The 20114-nt window shown below is 38.0% G+C and overlaps 1 protein-coding gene across 1 annotated transcript; it reads left to right on the forward strand.

Annotated features, from left to right (window-relative positions):
- Window positions 1–1475: 1475 nt before the first annotated feature.
- LOC147322389 (CD276 antigen-like) lies at window positions 1476–17162 on the forward strand (the record flags this gene model as incomplete). Its single annotated transcript, XM_086306837.1, has 7 exons — window positions 1476–1889; window positions 3271–3585; window positions 4273–4536; window positions 13373–13687; window positions 14000–14266; window positions 16628–16927; window positions 17035–17162. Coding segments are annotated over exons 1-7 (1674 nt in total), but the record flags the coding sequence as incomplete, so codon positions are not given.
- Window positions 17163–20114: the final 2952 nt, after the last annotated feature.

The raw sequence follows: 20114 nt of genomic DNA on the forward strand, positions 1-20114 counted from the left end.
TTGCTCGTACTCATGCTGCCCCGACATCAGCCAGCGCATTTGGGGGATGGCATAGACACCAATCGGTTTACTATCACCCATTTGTTAGGAGTAAGGGCGCCCTCCGATCGCGAGGTACGCCTGCTTGCCGCACAGGGGAGAGAAAATAAAATAAAAACAAACCAACAAACACGAAAACACCAGACATTATGATACAGACTTATAATTTGCACCGATGTTTTTTCGAAATTCTATAAGCGAAAAGTGAGCGCGAGAGTCTCACACACAACCTGTCAAAAGGGGAGGGAGACCTGCTGCTTCCAAATAGAGCACATTTCATTCATAATATTGTAAATCCAAGACCATTATGTACTCACGATCTGAATACTGGGTTGTGCGAAATCCCAGAAATAGACAAAGTGAATCTGTGAACTAAGCTGTAGGTCTATTAGGTTAATTGTGGTGATCATCGAGTTGGGGGATTTGTGTTCATACTGGAGTGCAAAATTAAAACCAATGGAAGATGGACAAGAAAAGTTCAAAGCCATCAGGTGCTCAGTTTAGAAAAAAGAGAAAAGAAGAGGAGGAGAAACGAGCAAAAGATACAGGTAAGCAGATGTGTGATTGGATAATGGCAGGTCATCCTGAAACAATCAGAGTCAGAATACTTTATTAACCCCTAAGGAAATTATGTGGGTTGAAGTTGCTCCAAGAAGAAATGGTAAAAATAGTAACAGTAACAGACTAAACTCCAAACAATACATTATGTTACAGATTTTACACATTTAAGAAACAGCATTAATATATACAGATCACTCAATTATAAATATCAAGGATTAACACAGGGGATTATAAATAAATATCAAGAAAATGTCACGGCCCAGCGGCACGAGGTAAGTGTAGAAACCAAACCGGAAGCGAGACGGTAAGTGAACAAAAGGTTTATTTCCCCCCACAATTATACACCAGCAAAACAACACGACGCCACCACACTAGAGGCGCGCAGTAAAAACTAAGTTAACTAAGAGTGACCTAGACAACTCTAGGATACAGCTGAACAGCTGAGGCAGTGGGGAGGTGGAAACTGGACTATGAAGTGCACTGTAATGAGAGGAGAGCACAGTCAACGGGATCCAGCAGACAATCAGCGATCCTCCACAGTTAAACTGAGTTGCCTTACTTGGTTTCAGGTGGAGGGGACAGGTGGGGCGGAAGGCCCAGGTGCGGTCGAGGTGTGGGGAGGCAGGCAAGTGAGTGGCGGGCCAGTTGGCAACATCATACCAGCAGCAGGTGGCCCAGGTCGAGGAAAGCGGGGATGAGGGAGGCGAGACCTCCACTCCAGGAGCGACCTCTGAGGACAAGAAAAACAGGTAAGTCGTCACACGGGTTCTGGACAAAGCAATCACACTCCACTTACTAACATGGGATAGCAGATACTCAGGCGATGAACGGTTGAGTGCGCAGGTCTTATATGCTGCCGGAATAATTGCCCACAGGTGGTCAGCCAGGGAGGGGCAACCGTTCCCCGCCTAAAGGAGGAGGAGCCGCAGTTGGAGATCTGCAGGTACCCACCCAAACCATGACAGAAAATTGATTTATTCTTATTTACTCAAACCTTTTTTTTTTTTTTTTTTTTTTTACAGCTTTTCTCTTTGAACAGTTTCTTACATGAATGCTGTGAGTTGTTGTTGTGTTGTGAAAATATTTCAAACATTTATGGTATGAAGGGTGTGAATTTTTTCACAGTGAATGCCATAAGCAACCAAACCAGCTGGGTCAGATTTTACCTTCGCTCTTCACCTTTTGAACACTCAGGTAGTGTAGCATGAAACGGAGCAGGATCATGGCTGGGATCAAATGTGTCGTGTTTTTGGTGGTCCTGACTTTCCAGTGGACTCATGTAACAGGAGGTGAGTGAGATGTTCTCTACACATATTACGTATTCCAGTATAAAAACAAATCAAGGTTATGTGGTTGCGAAAGCTTAATACAGAAGGAAATGTAAGTGTGTATGGGTCAATGTAGGTGCGTAAGGGAAATCTCTTTTGGTTTCTTTTTTATCATCAGTATTCAGTGAAGTAGGGATATGGTTTACACAATGTTTGACAATAGTGAGTTTGTTCTCACAGTCAGCAGTGAGGATTTAATTAAACATACACAAAGATAAAATGTAAATTTAACAAACCCTCACTGTGACTGTGTGAAGTTTATAATTAAAGAAAAGCTCTAAAATAAATAACCAGGTACAAAAGCTATTTTTCAGCTTAAATGTCCCTTGGTAGAGTAGGAATAACTTCTGTAAGATAATAGAGTCAAACTGGGACCACCATTACCTTCACCCTCCACATCTACTCGAGCTCTTCTCTGAACTGGTACTTCTCCAGCTTCTCCTGTTCCTTCTTCCTGATTTATCTGTCATTCGGTATCGCTGTACATCGATCACTACGGCCGTCTTCTTCTGCTTGTCTACCACCACTATGTCCGGTGGGTTAGCCATCACCATTTTGTCTATCTTGAAATCCCACAGGATCTTAGCTCAGTCATTCTTGACCACCCTAGGGGGCATCTCCCTTGGGACTTCCAGGTTATACTGGGCCCAGATGTTCCTGTATACTATGCCAGCCACTTGCTTCACATGAAAAACAAGACAGTTCCAACCACCAGATCTGAATGAGGGTGGGGGAGGTTCAATTTCGGGTAGCGTTGAGGCAGTTGCCATGTTGCAACGAGCTTAGCTTCTGTCTTGCTAGCTTGCGCTGCGCTCAGTGGATCTGCACTCGACAGTGCAGCCTAGGCGGAGTAGTCGAACGCAGATCCACTAAGCGGTCAACACAGACAGCATCGTCAGAAGAAAAGTTGATAAAATAAATAAAAAAAATTGTATTGTTCGATACATATGCGTACCGAACCGAAAGCACTGTATCGAACGGTTCAATATTGATACGAGTATTGTTGCACCCCTACTATTTAAATATATTTTTTATCACCATTAAAAAAAAGGGAATATATTATTTACATACTTTTTTTGTTTTCTGCCCAGCACAGAAAAAGATGACATTTCATTAAAATGATTTAATCAAAGATGGCACACTGGTGCTACATGATTGGGTTAGAATTTCCTGGTCCAGAAAAATAATAAGAGGCTTTAAGAGAGAGAAAAGATTTTTAATTCCTTAACATCAAAGTTGGTGGTCAGAGGTGCAACTTCCAAAGTGGAGGAGGGGGCGTTTTTTAGTTCTTAACTTCCAGAAGGGTTAAACTTTGATCATGTGTCTCTGCCTGTTGTTGCAGATACTGAAGTCTCCTGCATTTTAAACGAAGGCTGCATGTTGCCGTGTAGCTATGGTGGCAGTGATGTAGTCATCCACTGGCATCAGGTATCAGCAGGAGACCTTATTGTCCACTCATTCTACCACAACAAAGATCAGCTGGAACGTCAGAACCAGCGCTTCAGAGGCAGAACTTCACTTTTCAGTGACCAGATCTCCACAGGAAATGCCTCACTGCAGCTGACAAAGGTGGAGGCTCAGGATGAAGGCAAATACAGGTGCTACACCAGCACCATTGATGGAAACAAGGAGTCATTTATCAACCTAAAGATAGATGGTAAGAGACAAAAACTATACATTTATTCAAGAAATTCAGTGTTGAACTGACAGCGGAAACCAACAAATGTCATACTATTGTCTATAGTTTTTGTCTATTGCTAACTTGTGCCAGAATATTTACGCTGCACAGAAATATTCTGAAACTGTGAATACCATACTGTATGTACTTGTGCCATTGTTAGCTTGGATTGTGATTAGAATATGAGGATGTGATGTTATTTATTCAAGGCTGAGTGGTCAACAATTGCTCCATCTGTAGATGAAATACATACAGGAAAAATGCAAATCAGTAACACTAAACAGTCGCTATGTTAAATATTCAAACTGAAAAGCTAGTAAAATGTTTATATTCATAAAATTTAATATTTATTAGAGCTTTTTCCTTTTTTATCCTGGTAGCTTCAAAAATGTGTGGGAAAAGCAACCATGATAATAAATCTTTCTGTTGTGGAACATGGATTAATATAATGAAAAAAGCTTTCACACTGCATGAAAAGATCTGCTGCTCACAAAAAGCTGATTCAAAACACCTCATAGAACTTACACAGATACAAACAATGAAATTCTTGTTCCTGTTAAACTTGGTCATATTTATATTTAAATATCAGCTTCACTCCCCTGTTTAAAAAACTTGTAAAGTAAAATATGTGAACATAAAACATGTTTGTTTTTTCTGCTTTTGCAGCTCCGATCCAAAAAGTCAACATTCAGCAGGTAGGAAACATCATCACCTGCAGCTCAGAGGGCATCTACCCTAAACCTGAACTCACCTGGTCCACCAGCCCTTCATCTAGCATAACCTCCAAGACAATCACAGTCCAGCTGACTGAACAGCTTCGCTACAACATCAACAGCTCTTTGATAGTTTCAGACAGTGAGACTGATCTGGACTACAGCTGCACCATCAGCACTCGCAGAAACAGAAAGAGAGCAACTTTATTTAAACCAGGTAAGAATGCAAAGTCATTAATACTAACTATACACATTTACAGCATGTTTATGACAGCTTCGGCTACTATTTTTTATATCAATTAAGAAGTATGATCTAATAAAATATGATGCATGTTAGATTCAACAAAAAAATATTAAAATTATATTACACTATTTAATAATTGATCAGTTTTAGTTTTATAAGTTCCAAAGTCCAATTTAGAGTCATTTTCCAGACAGAGGGGTGGATTGATCTCATCTAGTCCAGAGGAAGAGAGTTTAGTATTACTGTACACTCATAACATGTTTAAAATGTGCTTAGTCCATTCATATACATCTACATGTACATATGTTTTTGCTGAGGTCTTTTTGTAGGAACTTTAGTCAGTATTTGTTGTTCCCACTGAGGCATTATGGTGGTGGGGTGGGTACTTCCACTTTATGCAGGAGGGTTCTGGGTTTGAATCTGAAGCTTGTCTGAGGATTTTGAGGAGGCAGTTTTCGTTCATGTTTGAAGCAAATTAAGATATAAGGGGACATCCTGTCAGTGACCAGAGAAGACAGCTTTTCACCTTACACATCTGATAAACATACTTAACATACATAAAGTACTGCTGAGGTCCATGGAGACCATAAGAATGTTTTACAGTGAGATGAAAACTTAATTTTTTTCAAATTATTATAAGTTGTTATTAATGTCATCTAAGGAAAAATTGATTAGTATTAATATCTTTACAAAGTGACAGTTACATTGCATTTAGTGTAAACCCTTTCTTTAACACTGCTTGCAGGTTTTGTCCAACAGGCAGTCCAATTCTATTCACCATCTTTTGATTCTGATATTAGTTAGTTTTAATTCATTTCATATAAAATTATTTGTCTTGTATTTATATGATGAAACTAGTTTGGTTCATTTTGACCCCAATTTATAATAATTGAAAAACACACAATAAACATACCACGGATGTGATCTCTCCAGTATGTCCCGTGTCTGCAGCAGGTCTTACATTATATACTTGAAACATGTTACCTGGGAGGGATCCAGGCTATTTTTTCAGTAAAAAGGAGTAGTAGCTTTACTCAGCCTTCCCAAATGACCAAGTTCTACAATCTGCTTCTAAGGCTGACACTGGATCCACTTCAGAGGAAACTAATTTCTACTGATTTTATTCACAATCATAGACCTTAATTCTCTACACACAGGTGGTGCCTATAGCTGCAGATAGGAACATATATTGGCCTGTAAACTGACAAACTTATATGAACAAAACTCGAGTCGTGCTAAAAACAACTACAAAGATAAGCACATACTAGAGACAGTGGTAGCACACACATTTACCCCCTGTCCTGTGTTGCTCAGGACATGCTGGCATGTGACAGGAAAAGCAAACAGTTGTTACCTTACTGTCTCTGTTTTCAAACTAAAGAGATTTTTTTTCTTTTTTAAAGATCCACCAAATGACAGTTCTCAGAGTCTGAATTTAAACCAGCTGAGAGCCAGCATAGGAGGGATCATTGGAGGCCTTTTTGTTATAGCAGTATTAGCAGCAGTCCTGTGCTGGATAAAAAAAACGAAAAAGGTAAAACTGAGTCTGCCTTTGTTTGTAAATGTTATTTAGCATGCTTATACTAATGTTGTTGTTTTTCTAAATACAGATGCATCCCCAGCTCTCCATACAAAGCAAGAGTAAGTGAATGAAATACATTGTAATGAACTACAACACTGTACAAATGACAGCATATAAACTAACATATCGCCTCTGTCAGTGCACCCAGGGTGGCTGTGGCTACAATGCAGCTGCCATCACCAGTGTGTGAATGGGTGGATGACTGAATGTGTAAAGTGTTTTGGGGTCTTTAGGGACTAAGGAAAGCGATATACAAATACAGGCCATTTACCATTTACCATATTAAAGGACACCATTGCTCTCATAGGGTGGCTGTAGCTCAGGAGGTTGCGCAGGTCACCTACTGATCGGAAGGTTGGCAGTTCAATCCCTAGCTCCTCCAGTCTGTGTGCCAAGTATCCTTGGGCAAGATACTAACCCCAAGTTGCTCTCCGATGCATCCATCGGCGTGTGAGTGCGTGTGAATCTCATTGGAAAAACACAGTTTAGAGTCAGTGCTTGTGAGAATGGTTGTGAATGTGGTATACAGTGCTTTGAGTACTCTGGGAGAGTAGAAAAGTGCTACATAAGAATCAGTCCATAAAATTAAAAACTTTTTTTTTTTTACAAAAAGCTTTCATCATCTCTTTAGTTGAGACAGCAGAAGTTTCACCTTCAGACAAAATTTGAACAACATCCAGGATATGAAAACACTGAGCTCAATGAAAGCAGAATTAAACAGAATATCATATTAAGAAAACATTGATTGATGTGATGACTTATTACAGAAGTGATATTTTTTCAATAATGAATATATGTTTTCATTTCAGTTTTGTTGGGTCAACCAACACATCTGACACCAGCCAAGCAGCTTCCAGTGAACAGTGAACTGCTTCTGTCAAGTAACAATTACAGTTAAGACAGGTGGAAACAAAAAACTTCCCTATCCTATGTTCTGGATATGAAGGAATAAATGATGGCCAGAAGATTTCAATGAATTCCAGAGCAAACACATTTTATCTCCCAGCAACTAAGAACGGAACAGTTACAATTAAGATGAATTAATTAAGAATTAAGTTAGAAGCTAAAATCATTTTGGCTGTCAGCTCAGCAAAGCTGGAAGTTTAACAGATGAACAACTACAGAAGAAAACCTTCACATCTGTGATGTGGAGCTGTTACTGGGACACACTGTCGCTGAGGAACAAGAACACTGAAAGCATGCTTCACATTTTCTACACTGCAAACAAAGATTTTTTTTTACTAGCAGACTCCGGCTCTTGAAGTACAGCATGTTTTTCTCTCTCCTCCTCAGAGCAGACTTACTGTTAATTTTATAATATAACCTAAATATTTTAATATCCATCCCTGCTGTTTCCGGGATTGTGGAGCTTGGAGTCTTTGACAAACTGAATGATGAAAAAGAAGGAAAAATGTTGAAATGTGGAAAGAAAAACTTGAGTTTAGTTTAGTTATATTTATTTTTTTAACTATAGTGCAAAGAAATAAATATAGAGTAAAATGTATTCATGTATTTGTGCTGCTAAATCAGGGGTCGGGCCGACTGTATATATTGTTTTTTTTGTTTGTTTTTTTTACCTTTACACTTTGTATAAACTATAGTGTGTTGCTTATGAAATCCACGAAGTGCTACAGAGAAAATGAAATTGTATTTATTTAATGAACACATTTTGAACTCTTAAAAAATAATAACAAAAAAGAAACACAAATAAAAAGCTGAACTTAAATTGTCCATGTAGCAAACAAAAACTGTGGTGAGCAGTCATCCTTATATCGCCTTTGGGCTTTCGGAGCCTGTAGCAGAGCCTTGACCTGAATTTAAAAAATACATTGGAAAAAAGCACTATGTCACTAAACAATGAAAAATAAATATTTTGAAAACAGCTGCATAAATATGTATTTTACCTGGTTAATGGGACTTAATGGGACTGCAAATCGGGGCTGTACAAAGTCACTTTCATCTGCGCTGGATTGCATGCTGTTGTCTGTGAGGTGTGAGCGGTGTTTGTTTTTAACATAGTTCATGGTGGAGAATAGCTGCTCACATGCGTATGTGGATCCGAAGCTCGACATGACTCCAAATGCATATTTCTTCATGTTTATGTGTTGTCCGGTCTTGGAAGGATCTCAGTATCACTCCATTTGTCATTCTGACACAATTTTCTGACACAAAACTACAGCACAAAGAAGAAAAACTTCAATTAAATACTTATAACTTATTTTCCCTAGCCACGCGGCATTTTAACCAACCTTTTCTGTAGCTCTATAGATTAAAAAACAAATCCAATTCTGTTCATTAAATTTTCTGAACCTTTCAATGTGTCCTCCACTTGAGTCCTCAGTCATATCAGAATCAGATTAAATGACATGGGTTACAGTTGCTCCAAGACAGTAACAGTAACAGACTAAATGTCATGGTTCTGGGTCGTGTGATCCAGTGTTTTTGTGTTTCATTGTATTTTGATATTCATTGTTTATGGTTTGGTTCATTTAGTCTTTGTTAGCTCCTAGGTTGCCTAGTTACAGTTCTTGTTTCCTTATGACTCCTTTGTGCCATCCCCCCCGTGTTAAGTTTCCTGTTCGCCATGTTAAGTCTACGTCTGTTAATCTGTCATGTTTTATGTCCACGTTTTCTATGTTATAAAGCTTGAGTCATGTCTGTGTCTCTGTGCCTGCCCTGGTCCCACGTCCCTGTGTTCCCTCTGCTCTCATATCGTGGCCTGTGCTTGTGTGTGTCTGTCGTACTTCCTGTGTTGCGTTGAAGGTACGTCTTGTGTCAGTATATTCACTTTCGTGTCCTCCCTGTCTTGTCATGTATAATTGTCCTCAGCTGTGTTCCCCTTGTGCTCCCACGTTCCTCATTACCTTCTGTGTATTTGTGTCAGAGTCTCCATCTGTTCCATGTCGCATCATCTCAAAGTGTTGTGTGCGTTTCCTTGTGGTTTCCCTGTGTCTCTAGCTTTGGTTCATCCCTTTTTGGTTTTGTTTTGCATCGCCCTTTGCCTTTAATAACATTTTGAAGTGGGGAAACCAAGAGGTAGAAGCAGCATTGTAAAACATGCTGGAACATAAATTTTAGTCTATGGAAGAGGGACTGAGTTACCCTAAGAAGAGATTCAGATTGTTTGTTTTTGTTGGGTGTTTTTTTTTTTTTTGTTGCATGGTTTTAGGATTGTCTAATAAACATCTAATAAACAAACAAAATAAAAGACAAAAGTAGCCTGATATCAGACAAAACTGAAGTAAACATGAGAGAGCAGTAACTCATGCCTGTATGTGAGTTGAGTTGGTATTTTATCACACGATGAAGCATAGAGACTAAGAGCCTCATTCCTGTTTGTTCCAATTTATTTTCAATACGTGGTTCTTGATTTTTTGTCTTTTCCTTTGCATAAATAAAGACATCTTCCCAGGGTTTAGGGTTCAGCTATGGCTAAAACTGTGCAATTTGGTTCATAAAATACACTACTAGGCATGAAAGTAGCTGTGCTTGAAAATGAAAAGAAAGGGGTTGACAGAGTTTAGAGGCAGGATCTGTGACCTGCTATATTTGTCCAGCAGTATTCTGCTAATGCATGCTGAAATTATCTAAAATCTCCTGTTTGACAATGACAAAAAATAAATGCTATGCAAAAATGCTCACCCCACTAACATCCAACTCCATCTGATTCCATGACGTCTGGATAACAACTGTTTACTAACAGTAGATGTAGCCACTGTGACATCACTTATTTACTAATGAAGTCCAGTTTTGGGCCCAATAAAAGAAATGTATGTAATATGTGTCAGGGTTCCTGGGTCAGTGACCCAGTGTTTTCAGTTTGTTCAGGTTCAGTTTATTTTGTCACTCGTTCTCATTTCCTGTTGTTCTGTTCATGTTACTTCCATGTACTTCGGCATAATAAACACCATTATCCTGCACCGTGAGTCCAGCGTTTGGGTCATGTCTTCCTCTCCTCCACGCACACCCTGACAAGATGAAATATCAGAAGGTGACAGTCTTACTTAAACTTTTATGTATTCATCCATCTTTAGTTGTGAAGAGATGATTCCAGTATACTTATAGTAGTTATGTGACATACCCAGGTCCTGTTCAGCACCAGGGCAAGTGAACCTTGGCCAAGTCCAAGACTAACATCACGTCCACAGTTCTACAATCAGAGAAAATATTTAGACTCTCAGTAAACCATGACTGGATAACCATGACCCCCCCCCCCCCCCAATAATCAGACCCAGCCAAAATACCCCCCCCCCCCACTCCTCCCCGATAAAGTTATGAATTATCTTGCATAAAAAGGTTGTTGATTTTCTTCACTCAGTTATTACCAGCAAAATGGTTGCATGTTTAGCCATTTGAGACTTTACTCAGATTATTTATTTATTTAAACAGAGATCTTGACCCCCAATGTTCAGCACAAAGTTACGCCCAAGTACCTCAGACAGTGTCACTGATTCTTATTCATCCAAACATTTTTTTCTGGTTGGGCAGTTGAACTCTGTGTTAAGAGATTAAGTAATACTGTGAGCAGTTTATGATTAACTTGCTCCTCAGTGTGTCACAAAAAAGTATTTCAGACATTCAGATGAAGGGTGTGATTTTATCGCATTGAGTACACTAACCTAGCACAAGTTACAAACAAGCTGGGTCAGATGTCATGTGACGTCATGTAGTATTTACTCACCTTTTAAACGCTCAGATAGTGTACCATGAAACACAGCAGGATAATGGCTGGGATCAAGTGTGTCGTGTTTCTGTTGGTCCTGACTTTTCAGTGGACTTTTATAAGAGGAGGTGAGTAGAAAATTCATTGCACATATTATCTTAATCTATTTTAAATACAAATCACAGTTATGATGTTTACAAACCAAATATAGGAGGTACTGGATAGAGCGACTGAGTCAAACTTAGAAGCTTCCAAAGCAGAAAGCTCAGGTATAAACCTCAGAAATTACAGGTACGACAAGAAACCTCTTTTTCTTTTAATCCAGTCATTATGCAGTGAAGTAGGAATATGGTTTAAACAACATTTGAGTGTATAATAGTGAGTTTGTCCTCTATACCAACAGTGAGGATTTAATTAAACCGATGTGGAAGCAGATTTATTTTCTCATGTATTAATCACATATTTTAATCATAATCATATCACATTGGTGATAGTAATGAAACTTTCTCACTTAGTTGTATGCATGTGCACTTGTAATGGGAGACGTTAAACAGATAGTGAGACTGTTTATCAGGGATGTAAATCCTCACGTGACGGCCAAGCAGAAAACAAGGTCATAATTCTCTGTGAGGGAGAAGGCTTTAAGGATGGGGCTGAAGGGGCCAACATGTAAGAGTTTGTGGAATGTTCTTTGTATGTGTCTCTGTGTATAAAGGTGCAAGGGCGGTGGCGGCAGTTCAGAGATCACCCTAGTTTTTGCAGTGTGGAGAGAATATCCTAATATCTTAATATCTTAATTGTGGTTGACATAGTTATTGTGAAATAAATCTGTCCTTAAACTTTTGAGGATTGCAAGAGAACCTGTTAGGGTGGATTCTTGCACACCTCCTAAGTGAAATCTTAGAATATCTTCTTGTTGATGAGTCAGGAGACAGCTGGTAGCAGAGCTTGTAGGACAACCAGCTGTCACTGTTTGAGGTTTGACATTTCTGACAACATACTTCAGTTTGCTACTGTGTTGTGTTTTCTTATTTCAAAGATTTCTTGTTTTATTTTCATGTTTCTTTGCATAACTTTATTTAAAATATGTTTTTATGTTTCGGTGTGGAAACCTTTAAAACATGCATGTATCAGGTATCTTTGTTATTGATCATATTTAGCAGTTGTTCCAAATTTACACTAATTTAATAATGACACCATTAAATTCTATTTTACCAGATTTACTTTGGATTTGCTCTGAACAGCACTACAAATAAGTAACTTTGTGCTCATTTCGTGTTTCACCAAACTCTTCTGTAGCATCGACTGGTATGTGGACATGGTGTGTGCATCTTAGCCAAACTCTCTCTAAAAATCTTATTTTTTATCTTACTTTGACAATGAATTGAGGGGCAGCACAAAAATTTACTATGAGATAAATAATCCAAGAATAATATGAATAACATGAAGCCAGAAAATGACCAAAATGGTCAGAATTTTCTTTCTTCCTGATATTGTTATCACTCAGATCACTTGATCTTGTGTTTAGAGCTTGTCCCTGCTAAAGCTGCTAAGAGCTTAGATTTTGGGCAGTGATCCTCCCCAAGACAGATAACTGGTTTCAGCAGATCCCAGGAACAACATCCGAGATTTCTGTGCAGAAATCCTAGGAAAAGTAAACATACTCTGCGGGACCCTGAAGCTCCCAGGCCTCCAGTAGAGGACTTGAGCTTGGAGGATAAAGGCTACCCACAGGTCGAGTGTTTTTTTTTGTTTGTTTGTTTGTTTGTTTTTTGTAGCTATATAATAGATATTACTTTAACTTTATTTACAAAGTTTCAAAAATTACCATGTCAGGTTAAGTGTCAAAATAACTGCTTTATTCGTTGGGATAAATTATATTGAATCAAACATTATATATAACTCATATTACACATGATTTTATTTCTCATAACGTTGAAGGCTTCAAAACATGCATATCTGGCAAATGTTTGAGGTGTGTGGTCATCATTAATCGTTATTGTGTATATTTTTAGTTTCTCATTTATCAGCTGTAAATTAGTTCAATTCTGCTCTCAGTGTCCTTTATTTTCATAACCTTGTACTTCAGGTTTTCAGGTGTTTAAGCCTGAATGAAGTCTGTTAGAGTTATTTTGTAAAAACTGCAAAAATTCATCCACACTGACTTCTTTGATGTGAATGATATATGGACTTTATAGGTAGGCCCTGTTTTGAATACATTTTTCCTTCACCAGTGAAAAACCTTTATTTATACACATTTTGGTGTAACTCTAGATAACTATGTTATAATATAAAACACTAAAAAAACAATGATGCAAAACTGGGATTAAAAAGTTAAAAATATAAAAATGGAACCCATAACTCGATTACTAATAATCAGCCTCACTAGAATAATAAAACATAAAAGTATTAATATAAATATAAATATTAATTCAAATTAAATTAAAACAATCCAAACTTCCAACACCATAATAAAGGAAACCTAATAAGAAACAAACTCAGATACACAAACACAAAACCTCTGATTCATGACTTTGATTATGTGTCTCTACCTGTTGTTGCAGATACTGAAGTCTCCTGCATTTTCATGGAGAGATGCTTGTTGCCATGCAGCTATGATGGCACTGCTGTAGTCATCCACTGGCATCAGGTATCAGCAGGAGACCTTAATGTCCACTCATTCTACAATAACCAAGACCAGCTCAAACTCCAGAGTGAGCGCTTCAGAGGCAGGACGTCACTGTTCAACGACCAGATCTCCGCAGGAAACGCCTCACTGCAGCTGACAAAGGTGGAGGTTCGAGACGAAGGCAAATACAAGTGCTACACCAGCACTGACGGAGAAAGTCAGAAATCATTCATTAACCTTAAGATACGTGGTAAGAGACATACAATTTATTCATTCAATAAATTTGTCTCCTCTGTTAGTATCCTTTTTTTCTGTTTTTATTTACTGCAAATGTGTCACAGTAATACTTATACTTTTGTACACAGATTTTTCAATGAAAGGTTGATTCAAAATGCTTCACAGAACTTTAATAGGTTTAAAAAAATATTAAATCTAAATCTTTGTTGTTGTAACACTTGATCATATTTCTGTATAAACACGTGTCACACCATTTGTTTAAAAATTGATGAAGTAGACCTAAAATATGTGAACATAACACCTGCTCCCTTTCTTTCTCTTGCAGCTCCTGTCCGTAAAGTCAACATTCAGCAGGTAGGAAACATCATCACCTGCAGCTCAGAGGGGATCTACCCTGAGCCTGAACTCGCCTGGTCCACCAGCTCTTCATCCAACAGTACTTCTAACACCACCACCACAGTCCGGCAGACTGAACGGCTTCTTTACAACATCAGCAGTTCTTTGATTGTTTCAGACAGTGGGACCGATCAAGACTACAGCTGCACCATCAGCACTCACAGAAACAGAAAGAGAGCAACTTTATTTAAACCAGGTAAGGATGTAAAAAAAAAAAAGAGTTTGTTTTTTATTAAAGACATATTATCCAATAAACTATGATGATGTTAAATTAACCTAAAAAAAAGTATTAAAATGATATTAGAAATAATAATCAGTTCATCAGTTTAACCAGTTATAAATGTTCAAGTTAGTGTCATTTTACCAAAGGAGCGTGACAATATGGTCAAGTAAATTTTATAATTTAAACTCTATGGATCTAGGTCTTTAGGATAGGAAAACCACCAAATCTAGCTTCTCAAACCTTTGCAAAGATGATCCCAAAAAGGACCAGTGATGGTATTGTGTTTGTTTTATTCTGGGCAAACTGGACGTTAGTTTTCTTTCACACCTAAATTTGGTTGATTGGTTGTTTGGACCTCCAATCTCTTGATTGTAAAAGATTGGAGGTCCTGTTGTAAAAGCATGTGTGGTTTTAATATTACATTGGATTTAAAATGTGCTTATCCTGTTCATGTACATCTATGAGTAATGTTTTTTTCTTCAAGTTATGCCTCGTAGTGGGTTGCATGGTGGGCCTTTTTGTATGAACCCAGTGAGTGCCAATTGTTCCTACTAAATGAGACATTATTCTTGTGCACTGGTTGGTACATCCACTTCTTAGCAGGAGAGCTGAAGATGTTAATCGATAGGTTGTGTGAGCTTTCAGGTGTGTGAATAGGTAGTTTTCTTTCACTTTTCAACAAATTCATATGTAAAGGGACATTTTTTTAAAAACCCAAGAAGATAACTTTTCACCTTTCACATTTGAATCCCAGTGTTGTTCACACAAACATACTCAATATACACAGAGTTTCTCTGATGCGTACTGGTTCTGTCCCCAGGCCTAAAATACATTTCATGGCTTAAAAACCTCACTTTGAGGGGGTCCTGCAGGCATCCTATTAAGGTGCCTGTATCACCTTAATTTGATTCCATTCAATGAAAAGGAGTAGTAGCTCGAAACTGAGCCCCACCCACATTAGCAAGCTCAACACCCCATCTCTAAGGCTGAGTCCAGATGTGCAAAGGAAACTCATATATGTATAATTTTAGTCTGTCAGTCGTTACTCACAGATCAGCCTGTAAATCAACAGCTTTCCTTTCACACAGCTTTCTCCTCACCACAACACACCACTACAGTATTAGCCCTTCACCACTAGTAGCTACTTAGATTGACTCAACATGACCCAGTTTTTAGGGGTTTTCCATTAGGTGGCAGTACCTGGTGTGTTTTCATACCTACTCAGCTGAAGTACCAAACAACTTGAGTTAATGAGAAAATGTGACGTCAACACTGCATGCCACTGACTGGCCAGGCAATGGTTTTACTTAATGAGTTATTATTAGAACTACTCCTTCACAAGAATCAATCATGCTATTTTTGATATCCCACAACAAGCTGTACAAAAACCAACACTGCCATGAGTTGCTTTCTCTGGCTCTCTACCATCAGCCTGAGTCTGACAAAAAGCCAAAGACTGAGTAGCAGATATAACGGGGCTTTGATGCCTCCAATGTTGTTGTCTGTGTGTCGCAAACAAATAACATCACAGGACCTTCAGGCCATCTTGTTACAATGACCCCAACCACACTGATGTGGTACTCAATTGTAAAGGAAAACAACCAAAACTGACGCAAGCCTCTTTGAGTTGATTAGGGAATCATGGAAAAGAGACACATCTCCAGTCTCCCACTTGACACTTCCCACACTTATGAACATAACCCTGAGGTAGTTAAACTCCTCTACTTGGGTTAGAAACTAAACTTCACACTCAACTCAGCCCAATGTGAGGTCACTACCTTAGGACACCAAGCAATGCTCAAAAGCAAAAAACAGAGATAAGATCCTGAGTCCACATATTTACTTCACTTTGAGATTCCATAAAATTATTAATTACTATATTTGACAAGGGACAGCCCTGGTGGAGTAAGAATAAATAAGTCTGACAAACAAAACTACGTACAGTTGTAGAGGGACCAAAAACAAAAGAAAACTAAAGCTACGCACATACTACAAGTAGTGATAGCACACAAATTTGCCTCATGTTTGCTCAGGGCAGGAGGAGCAACAGCTGGTACTTTGCTGTCTTGCATTTTTTTCTAACGCATTATAAATACAGAAAATGGTGAAATCGGGAAAAAATATGTGAGACTAAAATGTACTTGAGTTAGCACAAAAAAATAGAAAAAATATTAAAATATTGAAAAAAAAATTCAATACAATTTTGCTGTGTGGCTACTGTGTAAAAAAATAAAGGGGGCGGGGGATGTTGCACATTAATAATACTTATAATCCAGATGACAAAGTTATCCAAAGTGTTTACTTATAATCAGTGTTTCTGTTTCATTTTTTCAGCTTCCGTTTGTTGGTCAAACACTGAAACAACAATCCTCTGCCCTCCCTCTGATACTTCCTTCTCATACCTCATTTGGAGATTCAACCACAGTCAGTCCATTGTGACCAGGAGTGGGGCTGACATCTCCTACACAGTCTATGCAGGGTGGGAGCAGCACGTGAAGCATGTCTCAGAGTCGGGCAGCCTCACATTACGGGACCTTACTGCAGATCATGAGGGGATATACACCTGTGAACTCAGTGATGCTGAGGAGACGAAAGTGTCTGAGAATGAAATAAGGATGATGCCAACAGACGGAGGTGAGGTACCATAAGTTTGATTTTCAAAAACTGTCTGCAAGTTAATTTAGTCAATTTAATGTAAAGCTGCATAAAACTGAAGAGTTTTTTTTTTAAATATCAAAAAGCAACAAAGAAGAATGATGGGACTCAGAATTCAACCCATCTAGGAGCCATCGCTGCAGCGAGTCTTTGCTTTACAGCATTATTATGCCTGATACTGTACAGCTACTGTACAGCTCCTGTACAAGTACAAAAAAAAAAAGGTAAAATTCAATTCGGGTTGAACTTTTTATTTTTAATTTTTAATGTTTGCACTGATGGATTCAGGCAGTTTATAGACCAAACCCTGAGTACAGAAAAGGCATTTCAATGAACTACTGCAAAGTATGAATGACAGCATATGAACTAATACATTAGATCAAACTATTGTTTCCATAATATTACAACATTTTGTTTTTGGGTTTGTTTTTGGTTTTTTTACAAAAAGCCTAATTAACTGCTGTCCCATCTAACAGATGAAGTGTCAGGCTGAAGCTCCAGAAGGTCAAAGGTATGAAATTTTCAGTGACAGTAGAACAGGAAATCAAAATCAAGTCATTTCTGATTGATGTTATAGCTTAGTTTGGTCTGCAGATTGTTTTCAATAATAAACATGTTTTTGACAAACATTTTAAGGTCAACATCTGACACCAACCAACTAGCTTCCAGCTAACGACATTTGTCAAGTAACATTTCCAATTAAGACAAATGGAAGCAAAAAGCTTCCCCAACCTCTGTTCTGGATCTCAGTGAATAAATGGTTCTCAGCAGCTTTTAATAAAACCCAGTTTGGTTTCCAGCAACTAACAACAGACTGGTTCCAGTTTCTTTGTGACTTCAGGAAAGCAAAAACAGACCAGATGGAAATTAAAATAATTTTGGCTCCCATACAACAACAAAAAAACAATTTTTTTTACTAACAGACTCCGGCTCATGACGTACAACATTTTTTTCTCTGTTCTCCTCCTGCCCTGATGCAGACAAAAACAACTTACTGTCAATTTTAAAATGTAACCTAAATATTCAGTGTCCATCCTTGCTGTTTCCTGGACTGAGAAGCTTGAATAATAAAGAAAAGGAAAAATGAGGCAGCACTATTTTTCAAAGAGTAAATGAAAAACTCGAGTTTAGTTGCAAACTTGTAGTTATTCATTATTATTTTATTTTTTGTAACTGTGGTGTAAGGAAAGAGAAATCACAGTTGAAATGTATTTCATATATTTGTGTAGAAATCATGTGGTGTTCAGGGTCATGCTGTACAAAGGACAATAAAATGCAAAGCTTCACAATATCGTCTGTTCACCAGAACCACGGTTAGAGTGAAACTGAAATTATTTTAGACGATGAGGGAGACACTTAAGAAGGGAATAAGCATTTTAAAATTTGAATAATATTTTTGTAAAACATTGAATAAAGTTTGTGTTTATTACATTTTTTGAACTTTTTACTTTGTCATGTGCTTGAATCCTCAGTAATACCAGTGGCACGAGTGATTAATAACAGCACTGCAAATAATGTGTATGAATGAGGTTTGTTTGGTTTAAATTTTTAAAAAAAATCGAACTGGGGTTCAATACAGTACAATAGTATTTTATTGTTATTAAAGAACTGAAAAAGGAAAACGTCGTGTAATTTGGTTTCTGTATACGTTATATATGTTCTGGTCTCTGTTACACACCAGTGAGACGCTGACTTTTTGTTGTTGTTGTTGTTGTTCTGTCCACACGGACTTCTTACCAACTACCAGTAAGCTTTGAAGCCGTTCTTTCAAAAAAAAAAAAATTGTGCCAAATATTTGGCCACAAGCACACTATGTTGAATATGGGACAAGCTTTTTTCTGCCAACAGACTAAGAAGTGATCTATGGTGAGGCAGCCTACTTCGTATTAATTACACCATCCGGATGATCCCACTGTACAGGTATTGGCTTCACCTCATAGGACAATCTTGATGGAGGAGGAGTGAACTGAGCTAAACGACTATAATAATTCTTATATTGCGGGCGATCGTGGCTCAAGAGTCGGCAGGTTGTCTTGTGATCGGAAGGTTGCCGGTTTGAGCCCCGGCTCGGACAGACTCTGATGTTGTGTCCTTGGGCAAGACACTTCACCTGTAAAACCTTAAATCTGTACCAAATTCAATGTGCACGTTCGTATGCTGTTTTTATTTCCTTTGGGACTTAAAGAAGAGAGAGAGACAGAGACGATGGAAATGATATCACTGTTCCACTAGTATTGCAAGTTTGGTCCCACAATACACCTTATAGTCAGTGAAAAATGAAATTGCCAAATTACTTTAATCCAGGATTGAACGAATTAATATGACAGGATGGATTAGGCCCCTGAAACGGACAAATGATCACAAAGTGACAAGTTTATGTTTCCTCACTGAGAACTTTTACTCAAATTAAATATCTCAGGTAAATGCGCCATTTAACCACATGAAATTGGTTTACGTTTGATTTACACAAACGCACACTCTGCAAAGGTTTCCAACACACATACACATTTTTTTTGTTACTCGGAATAGTATTTTTTTTCTTCCTATAACTCATCTTCAACACCGTAAGGGCATACAATAACTGAAGAGGAAAATGGTGTTTAAATTAACAAAAAAAAAAAAACAGAGCTCCAGTAGCGCCAGGAACAATAAACAAAACTACACAGCCAAACAGTTTACTACATTACTTCTATATGAAGTAATTCAGCCAGTGAAGAGAGGAAAACCCTCCCGTAAGATGTTGGTTAATCTGACCATTTTGCTGTGTATATTTCCAGTTTTTATTATTACTATTTCTATTCTTTTTCTATTTTTATTGTTTCTTTTTCTTTATGTTTCTTGGCTTTTAAGCTCCACCTACTCGCTGTGCACGAGCGCACAGTGAAGGTAGAGGAGGGGCTGGTGACATTAAGATATTTGATTGGGCAATACAGTGTGAGTAATGAAAATGAAATGCTGTCAGTGTTTGTACTGCCGGCAGTGTTCCCGATGACCAGCGCTTTTATTCAAATACTAGTACTGTGTTACTAACACGTGTAAGTGTTTTTTTTTCCTCTACAGCTTGTGTATAGTTATGGAAATAGACTCTTGCTGCCAGCCCATCCCCTTCACACAATAAACTAAGTTAAAATTACTTAGTAAAAAAAATTATGTAGATGTTGTAATA

The sequence above is a fragment of the Aulonocara sp. 'chitande type north' Nkhata Bay genome, linkage group LG9 (genome assembly GCF_057382095.1).
Source record: "Aulonocara sp. 'chitande type north' Nkhata Bay isolate Kocher_YH1m ecotype deep benthic linkage group LG9, A_spYH_male_GT1.1, whole genome shotgun sequence".
Lineage (NCBI taxonomy): Eukaryota > Metazoa > Chordata > Actinopteri > Cichliformes > Cichlidae > Aulonocara > Aulonocara sp. 'chitande type north' Nkhata Bay.